The sequence below is a fragment of the Labeo rohita genome, chromosome 8 (assembly GCF_022985175.1).
Source record: "Labeo rohita strain BAU-BD-2019 chromosome 8, IGBB_LRoh.1.0, whole genome shotgun sequence".
NCBI classification, from domain to species: domain Eukaryota; kingdom Metazoa; phylum Chordata; class Actinopteri; order Cypriniformes; family Cyprinidae; genus Labeo; species Labeo rohita.
In genome coordinates, this window is record NC_066876.1 from 30495349 (window position 1) to 30512838 (window position 17490).

The following is a 17490-nucleotide window of genomic DNA, read 5'->3' on the forward strand; positions in this document are numbered from 1 at the left end:
ACAGATCCCAAGCTTTTGAATGGCAGTGTAAATATATATATATATATATATATATATATATAGGCTGCCATCATGTCAGACATGATGATCTTCAGGAGACTGAGATGATGCTGCAGGACAGCAGATGGCAGATTTACCTCATTAAACATATATGACTGCATTACATATGTGGGTCACTCAGATTTTCTCTGAACAGATGTGGTGAGTCAGGTGTAAATCTCAGTTCAAGCAGCACTCAAAAACTAGAAAACACAGAAAAGGCACAAATGTTCACCCCCTTTGCTTTTTTATACTCATTACTCATGAGTGTTTGTCTTCCAGCAATCAAATGTTTATAAAACCTTCTGACACATGACATTTAGCACAGCTGTTTGATGTTGTAAAGGTTTAACATTAAATCCAAACCACCTTTGACCCATAATTCTGCATGATCATCCCATATATGCTGTTGTGTTTCTTATGTATGACAACAAAGTTATAGTGGCTGAAATATGAAATGTGTGACCTTGGACCACAAAACCAGTCATAAGGGTCAACTGAACTGAATAAATAAGCTTTGTTATGATAGGACAATATTTGGCGGAGATACAACTATTTGAAAATCTGGTATCTGAGGGTGCAAAAAAAAAAATCAAAATATTGAGAAAATCACCTTTAAAGTTGTCCAATTGAAATTCTTAGCAATGCATATTACTAATTAAAAATTACATTTTGATATATTTACGGTAGGAAATTTACAAAATATCTTCATGAAACATGATCTTAATATTCTAATGATTTTTGGCATAAAAGAAAAATGTATAATTTTGACCCATACAATGTATTTTTGGCTATTACTACAAATATACCCGTGATACTTAAGAAGTTTTTGTGCTCCAGAGTCACATATTATCTCTGGAAAATATGACAACTTTTCCATTCACAGGCTACATTTAAGAATATGTATAACGAATAATCTTAATTAAACTTTAATACTTTTGTGTACATTAGTAACTTCAATCTTACATTTTGTAATTCAAGAGTCAAAGGAAACACAGTACAAACAAACAAGGATGTGTTTGAGTCAGAGTGTGTGTGAGTGATTGTACTGTTCAGTTCATTAAATTCTGAGTTAATGATTTAACAAGCATGCTCACCTACACACTGCCATTAACATGCATAATGAATGTTGTTTCTCAAAATATGTCACTGAAAGATTATAAAAAGATAATGCAATATTTACATTTATTTTCTAAGGTGACTCTAAATGGCTTAATCTCGAAGAAATCTCAGACATGCTGAAAACCTCATTCTTTTATTTGACTGTTATTAAATACGTGTGTCTCACCAGCAGCGTCATAAACATTTATCTCTCGGACATGATAAAACTCTTCATTTATTGACACTCGCAGTCCATCGTTTCAGCACTTGAACTTTACATCATAATAAAATACGAGCAGTGTGACTGTCACTTCTACACTTGACATAACAGTATTGAAAAAATAATTTCATTATTTGATCCTTGAAACACACATTCAAGTGTCTTAAGTGGAGATGCCACGTGTGTATATAGCATACAGCGTCACATCCTAAAGACATCTGAGGCACATTCAAGAGAGGACGATGATTTCACAAAAAGAATAAGAAATGAAAATATATATAAAGCGTAAAACAAGGATAAACGGTGCATATTAGTCCAGGAACAGCTCATCACGAGCGTCACCGCAAGCGCCTCCTCCGTCTGTAAGGCATAAACTAATAATAAAAAAAAAAACACTGAAGAGGAAGGATGAATGTGGCAGACGTGCCGGGGACAAAACAAACTTGTGGCCTACGACTAAAGAGCGACAGTTTTACCTTTAATAATTGATTACGCTGGATGCGATCATTTATTCATCAGCGCGTATTTGAGCGCTCACGTTGGCTCTATTGCTGAGGAATCAGAGGCGCTGGCGGTCCATCTGTCCATCCGTCGTCACGTGCACTTCTGCCTCCATGAGCCGTGCAGCTGCCGCAGACACTCGAACGCCCGCATGCTGATGTTCAGTGCCGGATGCACCTTCCGCAGGTCCGCTTCTCCGATCAGAGACAAGCCGCAGATGCCAAAGTACGTGTGAAGAGGGTCTGAGGAGCAGACGGCGATGACAGGAGAGAGACAGAGACAAAAGATTAGTCACACTCATCGACACCTGCTGCTGACACACACACTCACTACACAACACTGATTTTTCAGTGAAAACACAACTACTGTGTCTTTAAGAGCTCATGAATAATTCATGCTGACCCCCATGATGTCACTAGTCTCAGTCCAGCAGGACACGCCTCATTTTTTGATGCATGTGTGAGACTTCTGCTTCATTAACTGGTGTAGATAAATAACTAGAACTAGAATGAAAGTGCACTAATCAAAAATTAAGTTTTGATATATTTACGGTAGGAAAAGTACAAAATATCCTCATGGAACATGATCTTTACTTAATATCCTAATGATTTTTGGCATAAAAAAAAAAAAAAAAAAAAAAAAAAAAAAACAATAATTTTGACCCATACAATGTATTGTTAACTATTGCTACAAATATACCTGTGCTACTTAAGACTGGTTTTGTGCTCCAGGGTCACATATTATCTCTGGAAAATATGAGGTTGTTAATGAATAGTTTCGCTTATGTTGAAGTCATAATTACAATGCATTTCAACTTAATTTTTAAACAATTTTAAAATAATGGTTTAATAGAGGAACTCCTTGTGAATTGTTACATTACTCATGATTCTGCAAAGAAATCAGAGAATGTAAACAAACAAATTGTACAATAAGACTTCTATAATGCTCGTCCACTCCCACGAAGCACGCACATTGCATAATTAAGCAATTAAACAAAATTTTCAGCATCATTACGCCAGTCTTCAGTGTCACATGATCCTTCAGAAATCATTCTAAGATGCTGATTTGCTGCTCAAAAAACATTTATGATTATTAGCAATGTTGAAAACAGTTGTGCTGTGCAAAAGTTTTGTGGTAACCATCATACATTTTGTATTTTCAGGATTCAGGATGAATAGAAAGTTCAAAAGAACGGTATTTATTTTAAATATAAATCTTTTGGCACATTATAAATGTCTTTACTGTCACTTTTGATCAATTTAACACAACCTTGTTGAATAAAAGTATTACTTTCTTGAAAAAAAAAAAAGTAATACTGACATGAAGCTTTTGAACACTAGTGTATTTCTAGCTGTGTGTATTTTTCTGTTCATATTTTATGTTTATCTAACACGGCCGTCCTGCGAGGCTCGACATTTCACTCCTTTGTGTGGCTCGATAATAATAAACCTCCATTGACTTGACTTGAAAAGCATCATTTTAAGGTCAGTGTGATTACTGGTCATCAGGTGACACTGGAAACACGTCAGATCTTCAGATCCTTCAGAAACCCGAGTCTCAGCATACAATCATCTCATCAATTACACATTGAGTTCTGCTGTATTGGGTTACAATGCGGTTTCGACTGACAAGCTCAAACAAAAGCTCTTCTGCGCTGCAAACACAACTGTAACTGTACCTGGATGACTGTCGGGCCATTTAGCGAAACCGCCCACCAAACGGTCCTGCGTGGACAGAATGTAGTTCCGGTTCTTCTCGAAGTTGGTATACTGGAACACGTCTAAGAGCTGCGGGACACACGAGCACAAATTAGACTCTGAGCACAAATCACAGAGGCAAATGAGGCATTATTTATTGAAATATGCGCTAGTGCAAAAATGAGTCAAATATTTTTACAGAGGGAATTTTGAGTATCTCATTTTTGTCACTCTATAATTCAGAAAATAGCATATATTTTTTTTGGAAAAAATATATTTTCACAATTTTTGGGGGGAATAAAATGTTGTATATAATCAAGCAAATTATACATGAACAAATCCCTCTGTAAAAACCTTCAGGACATAGACAGAAATAAAAATATAAAGTTTGGCGTGTGTAAGTGCGACTGAAGTGGAGATTTATGGCTCAGTGTAGGAGAAAAAACTCAATTTGAGAAAATGGCCTTTGAAAATATGTATTGTAATTGAAATATATTGACACAAATAGATAAAAGTGCTATAAAAGAAACACTTCACATTTTTGAATGTTTTCTTTCCACTAGTGTAAAAAAAAATTTATGAAAAACCCAAAAACCTCAAACTTGACAGGGGCATGAAAAAGTGTTTTTGCCTGCAGTGTCTCTCGTAATAATAATTTTAGTAGTCGTAACATGTACATTTTACTGTACAATGGTAATATATTTGTCACAATTTCTTCAAGTTAAACCAAACTTATATTGTGACAGGTTGCTGTGAAGAGTTTTGTTTGTGTGTGTATATGATGGTAGTTTTTCTCAAATGAAAGATGTTCTTAAATCGAGATGTTGTTCATGTGTTTATGTTCTGATTTATCAAGACCGCAGACGTTCGTCTTTCTTTCTTCAGTCGTAAAGAAATTATGTTTTTTGATGAAAACATTTCAGGATTTCTCTCCATATATTGGACTTCCATGACATTTTGCGTTATACAGTAACTTCCATTATTACAACTGGATTCCACGACTCCCTTTGTGAAATTATAAGACCCTACTATGTGATAAATAGAAAGCAGCCTGCATTCAGATGTTGAGAAGCTGTGAGATCAGGCACAGAGAGACTCTGGTAAGTGACGCACCTCCAGCGCTGCTCCAACCCAAAATGAGTAGCAGGTGTCCACAGGTTTGTTGGGACGGCCGTGGAAGCCGTTCTGCTGTCTGAGGATGCACCAGCGCCGGATTCGGTTCAGCTCTCGCTCGCTGAAAACCTCCTGCAACTTTCCCATCATGCACAGAGACGCAATGGCACAGAACGTGGACCCGCCTGAGCAAAGACAGACAGTAATACAGCAATAATCATCACGAGGAGCTTTAATGACAACAGACTCACGAGAGGAAGCGTCTGACTCACCGTGAGACTCTAGTCCAGCTCCCTGACCGATCCCGCTGTCATACGACTGAATAACAATAAGAAATGAAACAGATGAACAGCAGCTCAATTCAAACAATAAGTTCATAACAAGATCAACACGAAACACAAGGGCTTTAATGGGATTAACCAGAAATCATCATTTAGTCATCATTTACTCTCCCTCATGTCATTGAAACCTGTTTTCTTCAATGGAGCACAAAATAAGATTTTTTTTTTTAATTATGTAATGAAAGTCAATAAGGTCACATGTTGTTTGGTTCCCAAACATTTTTCAAAATATCATCATCTGAGCTCCTCAGAAGAAAGTCACTCATGTTTAAATGATGCAATGATGAATGATGATTTGTGGCTGAAACAGTAGAAACGTCACTACAGACACACGATAAACATACGGCGTGTGCGTGACCTACAGACCGCAGGACAAACATCATCTGAGGATGAGAGATCTGCACTAACTCAATCCCATAAGCAAATCTATTTCTGTGTCGTCGCTTGAGTTCAGTGCGACTAAAACTGAATCAGTAAGCGGATTTACTTTTGTCATTGTGTCTGTTTTTAGCACACAGCCGTGTGAAAAACACACTGTCTTAAACAGACAGACAGGAAGAGCTGGATTACATCAGCACTGGGATTAGAGATCCGCTCTCCTCGGCTCGACCTCTGATCCCGGCTGACCCACTGCGCTGGAGGTCAGGAGGTCAGCGGAGGGCGATTCCGTGTTAACTCAACCAGAGGTCCCCGGCTCAAATTTTTGAATTTGCTAATATGTATTCTCAAGGAAGACAGACATGTATAGTGAAAAGCAAAAATATTAAATGTCATTGATGAATATTTACTGAGTAATCCACTATTTTGTAGAGGGAGGTCAAAATGGCAATTTTCACCTTTGATTCAGTCAAGTTACAGGGGGGTATGACCTCAGAAAAGCTGGCAGCATCATTATGTTATTTTTACACAGAGATTAGTAGCTCTATTAGTAAAATCTGTTGACTTTAGCAATCTTTATTGCATTATGTGCCAATGGTGACCATTCTAAAATAGGAAAACAGTACTTTAAGCAATTTTAAAACTCCAAAGTTTGCATGCCTGTAACTCAGGAATTATTAAAGATATCTTAATGCCCTTTTAGATATTGGGTCTCAACAAACTTTCTTTGTTTGTAATGCCCTATGAGAATTGGTTCCAGAGATACTGAAATTTCAATATGGCTCCAAGAGTAAATCATTAAAATTGACACATTTTCAGTGGTCAGAAACCAAATGTAAATAAAGACAGCAAAGGAAAGTTTAAGACTGAATATCTAAAAGGGCATTAAAATATCTTTAACACTTCTTGAGTTACAGGCGTGCAAACTTTGGAGAAAACCTTGGAAATTGCTGTTTCCCCATGTTTGAATAGTCACCATTGGCACATAATGCAACAATGACTGATAAAGTCAACAGATTTTACTAATAGAACAAACTTTGTGTAAAAATAACATTATGATGCTGCCATCTTTCTGAAGTCATTTTTAACCCCCTGTAATTTGACACTGAATTTCAGGCGAAAATTACCATTTTGACCCCCCTCTACAAAATAGTGGATTACCATTATATTCATCCATGACAATTAAATATTTTGGCTTTCATCAATATACATGTGTATCCTTCTTCAGGAAAAAATATTAGCAAAATCAAAAATTTCAGCCGGGGAAGTTTTTAAAATTTGGTTGATTTGACACGGAATGACGCAATGTGTTTTGGCGCCGGGATAATCGTGAGGATTGGCTTACAGGACTCAAACAGACAGGAAGTGTGAGACTCACTGTGCTTCTCCTGATGTAATCGATGGCTTTCTGGCAGTCCATTCCTGACCAGTCATCCAGCATGTAGCAGATGCAGGCAGCGCAGTACACAAACCTCATGTCGTTCTCACTTCCCTCTGGAACAGCATAAAAACTGCAAGGAAAGAAACAGGCAAACATTTAGAGACCGCCACCGTGACTTTCTGATGACGTGAGAGTCGAGCGAGATCCCGAAAGAGCCGAACCTGCCGTCCTCCAGCTGCAGCGCTCTCAATCCCGCCAGACAAGCGTCTTTATTGACTCGACTCAGATCGTCACCCAGAATAATCAGACACGCCAGACCCGTGTAGGTCATCGCCACGTGACCGCTGTCGTACGGATGAGGAGAACCGGGACCCTGTGGAGAGACAGGCATGCGCTCATACGCTCATAATATGGAAATCACGGTTACTGTACCTCCTGATCACTCTCCAAAAACTGATGTATGTTTGTCTCGTTTTCCAGTGAAATGACAGAACATAAAAGTCGTGTTTTAAGGAACTAATCCCTAAGCTATTCTATGATTAAAACTAGAACAAATATCTGCCAGTGAGCTCAAAAACAAAATTAACTTAATTCAAAGGAAAAAATAGTTTTCATTCCCAACTGGCAGATATTTGTTTCTGTGTTAAACTCAGAAATTAAGACTTCATATGTGACCCTGAAAACCAGTCTTAAGTAGAACAGGTTTATTTGTAGAAATAGTCAACAATACATTATATGGGTCAAAATAATACTTTTTTTTTATGCCAAAAATCATTAGGATATTAAGTAAAGATCACGTTCCATGAAGATATTTTGTACATTTCCTGCCGTAAATATATCAAAAGTTAATTTTTGATTAGTAATATGCATTGCTAAGAACTTTAAAGGTGATTTTCTCAATATTTTGATTTTTTTTTGCACCCTCAGATTCCAGATTTTCAACCAAATATTATCCTATCCTAACAAACCATACATCAGTGTAGTAGTAGTAGTAGCATATTTTTTTATTTAATGCCATGTCAGCATTTTAGGCTATTTTCATGGCAAAAAAAACAATAAAAACAATATGGATTTTTTTTCCATACATCAATGGAAAGCTTATTTATTTAGCTTTCAGATGACGTATAAATCTCAATTTACAAAAAAATGACCCTTTTGATGACCATTTTTCTCCAGTGAATATATCTTGATCTTGAAGGATGTTTAGATGTTTGCACAGGAAAACAAGACAAAAATACTAAGGAAGAGATTCATTTTTCTGCAGTGCATGCAATATTTAATGCCATGACTTTATGAATTCAAGACTTTTTGCTCTAATTTAAGACCTTATAAAGGCTTTAATTTGTGAAATGTGAATTAAGACTTTTTAGAGCTTTTTGCTTTTATTGTATAGGACAGATCAGAAATGAAAGGAAGCGAAGTGAGAGAGAGAGAGGGGGGCGGGATCGGGAAAGGTCGTCGAGTCGGGACTCGAACACGTGACGCCCATAGCGAGAAGACGCTGTATGTGGGCGCGCTGCCCACAAGGCTATCAGCGCTGACAATATCTCTTAATATTTTTTTCAGATTTTTTTTCTTTATATTAATATTCAGCCTAAAATATGTTTTAATGTCACTATTGATGAGGATTGTATGATTTTCGCAATTAAATGTTGATATTATTCAAAGTGTACTTGCAATAGTTCCACTTTAGTACAATCAAATATACTTAAGTATATCTTTAGTTGGACTTCAGCACAATTAAAGTGCATAAAGTACAAAATTAGTTGTTCCAAATTAGCAGACTTAGGTAAATATACCAGTTTAGTATACTAAAAGTACAACTGCAGGGTATTTTTTATTAAGTACATAATATGTAAGTGTATTTGTAGTATACATAGCATGAAATAAATGTATTTTAAATATATTTCTGTATATTTATTTTTCACTAGGGATATTAGTGATCATCTGTAGTGTTGTTGTGACTCTGACAGGGTTGTTCAGTGGTCAGTGCTGCCCTCTGCTGTGTGTCAAACGTCCTACAACAAGCAGAAGATCACGCTACCTTTGAGGTGTTGTAGGGAACGCCGATGTGCGAGGATCCGCGGAAGCCACAGCGCCTGAGATTGGACTCTGCTCATCAAGAGAAGAGAAAATGTGTGTGACAGGAAGAATGTTTCAAGAATAACTTATGAGCTCCTGCATTAAAAAGCATTAAAACCATTGAGACGAGCATGTAGTACATCAGATTGAGTGAAGCGTGAGAGGACTGACTCACTGTCTTCAGTGGGAAGAACCTGCAGCGAATAAATCCACTCAATCAAACTGGGCTTGTCCACGACATCCAGCGCATCAAGAACATCCAGACCCGACAGAGAGAAGAACACAATAGTCAACCTGCACAGGAGAAAACACACACAGAACAAACATTACAGAGGGGAGGCATCATCACAATCATCTTGTGTCTACTACTATGAGCTTTGGATAAATAAAAATGCACTCCAGCTAAAATACAGACCATCGGTTCACGTGCCAGTGTATAAATGCAGATTCATGACTCTGAGAGTGTCTGCTGGTGTAAAAGTACAGACAGACATCTGAAGTGCAACGACATACAGAGCTTAGTGAGGATAAAGTGCATTTGATGGATTGTTAAACAACATACCCATTATTCAACTGATTAAACATATAAAAGACCTTCAGTGGACATGATCTAAGAGCTTGATACCATACATATCACTGCCTGTCCCTCACTCTCGTCTTCAACCCCATTCAATATGGCATCGACCCTGATTAAGGTCACAAAATGACATTTTACAGCCAGCTGCATAAGAAGTGTGCTTAGTCAGGTGTATTTGTGTAGTGTTTTTCACTCTACACACTTTAAAGCAGCTGCACAGAAAATGCACAATGTACACTAACATCAGCACGGGAGATGTGATTTAATGCCCTTCAGGTCCAAAGAGTGAATCAGAGGTGACTGCCGCATAAAATATGACTTCATAAGGTGTTGAGAGGAGAGAAGTAATCCTGTAGAGAAGCCTGTCCTCATCTGACAATGCATTAATGTCCATTTGATAAACATACACAGCTCTATGAGATGAGGTTCATTAAACAAACACCGATTACAACTCATGAGTGCAGCGATTGTACTAGTAGAATAATGTTTGTTAATCTTAACAGTGCATTAGACAGAGAGCCTGATGGATGTGAAAACACATTATACACAAATAGGGTTGCAAAGGGGTGGAAAAAATTCTGCTAAATTTCCAGAAACTTCCCAAAAATCCTAGGAAGAAACCCTCAGGACTAGTTTTGTGGTCCAGGGTCACATATCTGTATCCTCATGACAGCAGACAAACTGATGAGAACAGGCACGCTTTTCTTAAAATTGACTATTATTACTATTATCATTATCATTGTTGATGTTATTGCTATTATTAATATTAATAAGCCAAACTGTACATTGTTTAATCACTATATTAACACATACAGACCGTGTATCACTGCATGAAGTTCGTTGTAAATACTGTAATGACTGATTAATATTAAATGCAGTACAGTGTTTTGGTTGCAATGGTAAACACATTTATGTCAATCATTACTACAGCCTCATTTCTCCTCTAAGAGCTGAATTTGACAGAGCAGATGAATGACACGCAAAGCTTTGACTGTAATGATATGCTGACGGACAGTAGAGTGTGTGAGTGAGTGAGTGAGTGAGTGAGTGTGTGTGTGTGTGTTTCCTTCCCATCATCCCCGCGGCTCGTTACGGGCGTCGGTGCGCTCAGTGTCCGTTTACCTGCTGGTCTCGTAGGGCGCGTATCTCTCGGGCAGCACGTGCAGGCAGCGCTGAAAAAATCGCACGTGCCGCTCGCGCAGAAAATCAACCTGATCGTGATCAAAATCGGCCATCATCACACTGGAGAAACACGGTCAGCGCACCGCTTCCGCTTCCGCTGCACAAACACGCAGCAAAATAAGAGTCCCGCATGACAACGCTGCTTCTGCTGCTCTGATTCTCAAGAACTTACAGACGCGTTGTGATGTATAAATCTATTTAATTAAACGGATACCTCCATTATCATAAAAAAACAACTTTATTTTAAACACTGCAGCCCTTTATTTATTTATTCATTCATTTATTTTTCAGTTCATTTGATTGATTTGAAGTGGTGGACTGATGTAGAGTCTAATTCACAAGTCTTGTCTCCATGTTGGAACAGCTCTGTGGACAAAACAGAAATAAGAGCGGTTATGATTTCTCATCCTCCTGATTACTGGACGCAATCTCAGTGCAGAGTCATCCGGCTGTACATGACCTATTCATTCATGGCGGTTCAGATAAAAGCCCTGCGTTTATAGCTAATGTTTGCCTGTGTGCTTGTAATATTTTGCAGTATTGCCAATAAATTATAGTTTACATGCAGCTGTGTCTGTGTGTCTGTCTGGTTATGATTTATGTTCTACGATTCCTGTTTTAAAAATGATGGAAAATTTTGTTTTTATTTTGAAGTGAAACAGTATTAGACCCTTGGGGTAAGGTGGGCCACCAGAATCAGCACACAACACGCCAAGTGGGTTACTAACGTTATTATTTTAAATGTAATACTTAATGTAATTTTGTAAGTATTTTGTGCAACGTCAAATGTATCAAATGCTTTTATTTATTTACTTTAATAACACATCAGCTGACACGCCATTATCATTAATGTGCACAGGCTGAACTTGTGTCTTAATGCACATGTGTTTGTTCTGTACCTGTGGAAGATCTGAAACACAGGTCCGGTGCCGGACGGGCCGATCTCTTTATTGCGCTCCTCCCACACTTTAGTGGGCTTCCACAGTCTGGACGGATCCCGGCTGATGTGAACCTCCACCTGATGCCAGGTTGAGAAAAAAATTATATATTTTTTGTGGCCAGAATATATTTTAAATGTATGCCAAATATATTTTGTAAACAGTAAAGCTCAATATAGTATGTTTTTAAAACAAAAAATGTATTTAGTTTTAACTTTCATATACCAAAATATATTTCAAAATGTATTTCAGGGTCAAGAAAATACATTCCAAAATATATTCCAATCTTACATTAGCCTACAATTAGACTAAATGCAAATGTGGATGGAAAAGTATATTAAAGATCAAACCTAGATTTATAATTATTTAATTATGTTTAATTTTTTTATATATTGTAATATGTGACCCTGGACCACAAAAGCAGGCATAAGGGTCAATTTTTGACACTGAGATTTATACATCATCTGAAAGCTAAATAAATAAGCTTTCCATTGATGTATGGCTTGTTAGGATAGGACAATATTTGGAGAGTTGCAACTATTTGAAAATCTGGAATCTGAAGGTGCAAAAAAATCTAAATATTGAGAAAATCGCCTTTAAAGTTGTCCAAATGAATGCATGTTACTAATTAAAAATAAAAAATATATATAAACATTTTTAATATACAAGAAATCTAATTTACATAAATACAATTTGAAACATTTTATGCAAATATGGAAATGTTTATATTTTGAAATATATTTAAAAATATATTCAAAAATATCTTTGTTGCTGTATGGGACATTATCAGCAAACCTTTTCCTTTAGTTTAGCTAGCGTCCTCAATCGCTCGCTCTGCTCCTCCTCTTTACTGTGTTTCTCCTGTAATTTTTCCTCTAAGCGGCGTAAATCCTGACAAGAGAGAGAATATCTGTTAGTGAGTAAGTGAGTGAGTGAGCTAGGAGTGAGTGAGTGAGTGAGTGAGCGAGCGAGCGAGTGAGTGAGTGAGTGAGCAAGCAGAGAGTAAGTGAGTAAGTGAGCGAGTGAGTGAATCAGTAAGCGAGTAATTGAGTAGTGAGTGAGTGAGTGAGCGAGTAAGTGAGTAGTGAGTGGGTGAGTGAGCAAGGAGTGAGTGAATGAGGAGTGAGCAAGTGGGTGAGTGAGCGGGTGAGTAAGTGAGTGAGTGAGTGAGTGAGTAGTGAGTGAGTGAGTGAGCAAGTGAGTGAGTGAGTGAGTGAGCAAGGAGTGAGTGAGTGAGCAAGTGGGTGAGTGAGCGAGTGAGTAGTGCGTGAGTGAATGAGGAGTGAGCAAGTGGGTGAGTGAGTGAGGATTGAGTGAGTGAGTGAGTGAGCGAGTAAGTGAGTGAGTGAGTGAGTGAGCAAGTGAGTGAGCAAGGAGTGAGTGAGTGAGTGAGTGAGTGAGCGAGTGAGTGAGTGAGTGAGTGAGTGAGTGAGTGAGCGAGGAGTGAGTGAATGAGGAGTGAGCGAGTGGGTGAGTGAGTGAGTGAGTGAGAGTGAGTGAGAGAGTGAGAGCGAGTGAGTGAGTGAGTGAGGAGTGAGTGAGTGAGTGCGTGTTGATTGAGTGAATGGTTGAGCGAGTGAGGAGTGAGTGAGTGAGCACGTGCTTCAGACACACAGATCTCCACTCACTCTCTCCTGAAAGCGTCTAATGCCTTCAGCCGCTTGCCTCTGGCGCTCCTCTCTCTCCACTTGCTCCTGCACCTCTTCCTCTAGCAGACGCAGTTCCTCCTGCTCCTTCTTCTGCTGGACGTGCACCTCCACGAGGAGCTTGACCTCCAGCTGTCGGCGCCGCTCTTCTTTCGCTCTTCTCCTCCGCAGGATCTCGTCTCTGAGCTGCTGCTCTCGTTCTTCTTCTCGCTGCTGTGTTTTCTGGCTCCTCCAGGCCTCCAGGCGCTCAGACGCCTCTCTACGCCACTCCTCCTGCTTCAGACGTTGGGCCTCGTTCTCCCGCAGCTCCTCGTCTCCATCCCGCTGCTCACGTTGCAGCTCGCGCTCTCTCTGCTTGGACGCTCTCCATTTACAGATGGCCTGGAGGACAAAAAAATATATTTGAAAGTACAGATACTGAGTGAAAATTTAGTATCTGGCCAAAAAAAAACATACTTCAGTGAAAATAAAAAAGGACAACTTTAAATTGTACTCAAGTATAAATTATAATCAAGTAAAATTACTCAGTTACCTCCCTCTTCCTGTCCTGCAGATGGCGCAGCTCCAGAAACCACTCCTCGTGCAGCTTTACGTCCTCCTCGGTCTTGCCAGGTAAATAAAGCCGTGCCTCTTGTCTGTACAAGGGCTTTCCGCTGTGTTTTGTCCACACCTTCAGGAAGCTCTGGTGGTCAAATTCGTCCCAGCCGCCGTGTCTGCCTCCCGTCTGCTGGAGGAACGTCTCGAGCGCCGTCACTTCCGCTGGAAGGTTCCTCCAGTCGCTCTTCTGGCCGACGCAGGCCCTGTCTGAGCAAGGAGGATGACGGCTGTCTGCTTTCACAGGCAACGCCCAAGAGTCGATCTTCTTCTCAAAGGCGCAGATCTCCTGCCAGAAGGTCCTCTCCTCTTTCAGGAGCTCCTCAAAACTACAGCAGACAAGGCGTTTCAGAGGACGAAACTACTCAAGACATCTAAGCAGAAACATGTCTCATACCTCTGATGCTGTGTGTTTTTGAAATCGTTGATGGAGTTCTCAATATCAGTCATAGTCGCTCTTAATTTGTCAATCACTGAAATTCAACAGAAATAAAAACACATGTGCAGCATTAAACATTAGTTTCACGGTGAATGGTCAATGATCTGTTTTTGGTGCTCACCATCTGGAGACGGTTTGACATCCATCAGCTGCTCCTGGAACCTGAAGACGCTGTTCTTGAGTTTCTGCAGCTGCTGCTGAGCTTTCATGACTGATGATGGACAAATGAACTGATTTTAATTTTTATAGTGTTGATAAAACAGCCCAAAACTAGCCCAATGACACAAACCTAACCTCAAAATATGCCAGTCCCACACTTAAGATATTTTACACTCACTTTAATGCATTACACACAGTTTTAACCTGGAAATCATTGTATAGGGTAAAAATAATCATAAATGAGCTCCTTCCTCACAAAAATGTCCTAATTTTGTCTCATCTTTTAGCACAGTTTAATCACTGCTGGAATATGAAATGGGAAAATATTTCAAACGTTCGAATCACCACACCCTGCTGATGCCTGCTGGTCAAAACTGAGTACACACCCATTACAAATGTTTTATTTAAAGTTATTATTGAGTTATTAAATATATGTAATTAAAAACAATTAAATATGAACTGACGTTATGATATGTGTTTCAATATCTTTCATTCATTTGCTTGCATGAGCTTGTTTTGTTCGTTTTATGGAGGGCTTGTCTAAACTGGCTAATAAAACACAAATGTCTCATTAAAAATGTCTACAAATGTGACCCTCAACCTCAAAACCATTCTTAAGTAGCACGTGTATATTTGTAGCAAAAGCTACAATACATTGTATGGGTCAAAATGATCAATTTTTCTTTTATGCCAAAAATCATTAGGATATTAAGTAAAGATCATGTTCCACTAAGATATTTTGTAAATTTCCTACCGTAAATATATCAAAAGTTAATTTTTGATTAGTAATATGTATTGCTAAGAACTTCATTTGGACAACTTTAAAGGCAATTTTCTCAATATTTTGATTTTTTTGTTCCCACAGGTTCCAGATTTTCGAATAGTTGTATCTCGGCCAAATATTGTCCTTTCAAATGATGCATAAAACTCCATTTCAAAAAATTGACCCTTATGACTGGTTTTGTGGTCCAGGGTCACAAATGTATTGAAACTGCTCCGAGATCCGTGCTCCAAAACACAGTCTGGAAAAAAAAAAACACAGTTACTATTATTTAACATTTTAATAAAACTTGAATGGTGATGTCATTATGTAACCATGATGCAAAACTGCATCGTTGCATAGAATAAAATTTGAAATATGTTCATTTAGATTCATTTGTAAAAATAATATAAGCATTTTATATAAATTACTTGTATAAGTAATAGACCTATAAACACTGTTATTACATATTTTTAAATAAAACATTGAATTTTTGAAAAGTTACTCATTTTTGAACAATTACATTTTATGTATTTTCTAAATAACTAGTTAAACTACACATTATTAATAATTGTAGTTTTAAGCAGTGTATTGGTAGTAAGTTACGAAAGAATTTTCTGTATTAATTTTTCACCAGCATTTTACCTGTATTTTAAATTACACATTGCATTTTGATAGAAAGATTTTATTCAATAGATTCTTCTTTTTGTGTGGTTAAGAAGAAAGATGTATGCCTTTTTATCATTTAAGTTACTTTTCAAAAGCTGCCAAGTACATTTTTAAAATTTTAATACATTTGTTGCTGGGTGCTTTTGAAGTTTTGAAGTTGCTAAGGTAGTCTGAAAAGCTGCCAAATCTAGCAACCAAATTGCTAAACTGGCAATACCGATTCGGCTCTTCTCGTTCGCTACGAAGAATCGTTCACGAACGACACATCACTATCTCATAAAGATAGTGCCGAACCTGAGGGAATTGTGTGAGCGGACCTGGCAACCCTGCGGTGCAGGTACAGTCAGACTGAACGAATGCGACTGCACTTTTGATACTGCAAAGATCAACAACGATAACACACACATTACAGTAAAATATAAACCACAACCAAAACTATGAGTAACTCTTTAACGTCGTTTCACACACATGCGAGTCGAAAAGCGCTTAAGTTCGGTGAAGTTGTTTCTCTTACTGTCCGCTCTGAGCTGCGCGTTCATGTGATCCCGGAGCTCGTGGAAGGCGCTGGAAGTCTCTGTGAGATCGCGCCGCCTCGCCTCTTTTTCCTCTTTACACACCCTGAATAATAAAGAGAGTCCACATCTCTAATAAACCAATACAGACAGGAGAAATGCTCTGTGAAACACCATCAAATGAACTCACAGTCTTCTAAGAGCTTCCGCTTCCCGCAGAAAATCCGTGATAGACATTCGGTCAAATGCGCACAGGCGATACAAAACGAGAAACTATATAAGTAAACGGTTAAAAAAGTCAATAATCACACGCACCGGTGCAGTGTGTGCGGAGATATGGAGCTGAAAACACGACGATCGTCAGCCAATCATCCGCATGGCGGCTTTGTTTGAACTGTTGCTATGGTAACGACGCTCTACAAAGTCTGCCGAAAAGGCCATAACTACAATTACGAGTTAAATCTGAATATATTAAACCGAATATCTAATAGATTGTTCTTTAGCCGTGTTGTTCCTTTCACAGAACACGATAACTAACTCGAACCTAGCGACGAGTGTAATTTAGCGGAGACTGGAGCTGAGTAGATTACTTACAAATTATTTACCGTTACTGTTTCCAAATTATTGACAAAAATTGTAGTTAGTAACAGGGGCGTTTCTAGGATTATAAAACATCCGGGGCTGGTGCCAAAACATCAGGGGCTAGTGGTGTTGGGTGGGAGATTTTGTTAGACACAGGTGTTTGAATCTGGATCCTACTAGGTGGGTCCGGGGGCATTAAACCGGGGGGTTAGGGCGGCCGTACACGGTGCGAAATTCGGACAGTCGGAAGACCGTATGGCCACGCACACGTCACGAGTGACTTTGTTTACGGACGCAGTGGTACACGGCACGATTTTAAAACCTGCCGATTTCCGAGGCAATCACATTCACGAAGTTCCGCGCCAAAAACATGGACTCTGAGGAAGAGATCCTTTTCTTTGTGGCAGCAATGGCTTGCGAAAAAACAAAAAAAGAAAAGAAAACGAAGGGCATGGCAAAGAGTTTGGCTGAAGGGCAGAGAACAACATGGACTTTCTTTTCTTAATCGTCGTCGTGGAAGATATTGTAAATTACACAATCATTGCGTGTCATGCAAGTTTCTGCAATTTGTGACGTTGT

At 38.7% G+C, this 17490-nt stretch overlaps 2 protein-coding genes across 4 annotated transcripts; both read right to left on the reverse strand.

The window, feature by feature from the left end:
• Nucleotides 1-225: 225 nt before the first annotated feature.
• On the reverse strand, nucleotides 226-10721 carry pggt1b (protein geranylgeranyltransferase type I, beta subunit). Of its 3 annotated transcripts, none has more exons than XR_007828205.1 (10): nucleotides 10553-10721; nucleotides 9029-9147; nucleotides 8816-8883; nucleotides 6993-7144; nucleotides 6769-6901; nucleotides 4944-4989; nucleotides 4672-4856; nucleotides 3540-3648; nucleotides 1837-2103; nucleotides 226-242 (listed from the first exon to the last, which is right to left on the reverse strand). XR_007828205.1 is itself a non-coding variant. In XM_051116289.1 (9 exons), exons 1-9 carry the CDS (start codon nucleotides 10666-10668, stop codon nucleotides 1955-1957), a joined length of 1077 nt encoding a protein of 358 aa, XP_050972246.1. In that variant the 5' UTR covers nucleotides 10669-10721; the 3' UTR covers nucleotides 1279-1954. The 3 variants fall into 3 exon arrangements, 1 of the variants encoding a protein (XP_050972246.1); XR_007828204.1 differs by lacking the exon at nucleotides 226-242 and adding an exon at nucleotides 1279-1720; XM_051116289.1 differs by lacking the exon at nucleotides 226-242 and having other exon boundaries at nucleotides 1279-2103.
• A 12-nt stretch (nucleotides 10722-10733) lies between these two features.
• Nucleotides 10734-16692, reverse strand: LOC127169130 (coiled-coil domain-containing protein 112). Its single transcript, XM_051116286.1, has 9 exons — nucleotides 16520-16692; nucleotides 16332-16435; nucleotides 14351-14440; nucleotides 14188-14263; nucleotides 13729-14119; nucleotides 13179-13577; nucleotides 12346-12441; nucleotides 11512-11630; nucleotides 10734-10978 (listed from the first exon to the last, which is right to left on the reverse strand). Exons 1-9 carry the CDS (start codon nucleotides 16564-16566, stop codon nucleotides 10948-10950), a joined length of 1353 nt encoding a protein of 450 aa, XP_050972243.1. The 5' UTR covers nucleotides 16567-16692; the 3' UTR covers nucleotides 10734-10947.
• Nucleotides 16693-17490: the final 798 nt, after the last annotated feature.

What these genes read in the sequence shown, in the direction of transcription:
- pggt1b (XM_051116289.1), bottom strand. Translation starts at nt 10,668, where the DNA reads ATGATGGCCGATTTTGATCACGATCAGGTTGATTTTCTGCGCGAGCGG. An exon ending in GCGCCCTACGAGACCAGCAG is followed by an intron (nt 9,148 to 10,552) that starts GTAAACGGACAC and finishes TCTCCTGTGCAG; the next exon opens with GTTGACTATTGTGTTCTTCT. An exon ending in AGCTGGACTAGAGTCTCACG is followed by an intron (nt 4,857 to 4,943) that starts GTGAGTCAGACG and finishes GTCTTTGCTCAG; the next exon opens with GCGGGTCCACGTTCTGTGCC.
- LOC127169130 (XM_051116286.1), bottom strand. Translation starts at nt 16,566, where the DNA reads ATGTCTATCACGGATTTTCTGCGGGAAGCGGAAGCTCTTAGAAGACT. An exon ending in CGCGCAGCTCAGAGCGGACA is followed by an intron (nt 14,441 to 16,331) that starts GTAAGAGAAACA and finishes GTCCATCATCAG; the next exon opens with TCATGAAAGCTCAGCAGCAG. An exon ending in AAAAACACACAGCATCAGAG is followed by an intron (nt 14,120 to 14,187) that starts GTATGAGACATG and finishes TGTCTGCTGTAG; the next exon opens with TTTTGAGGAGCTCCTGAAAG.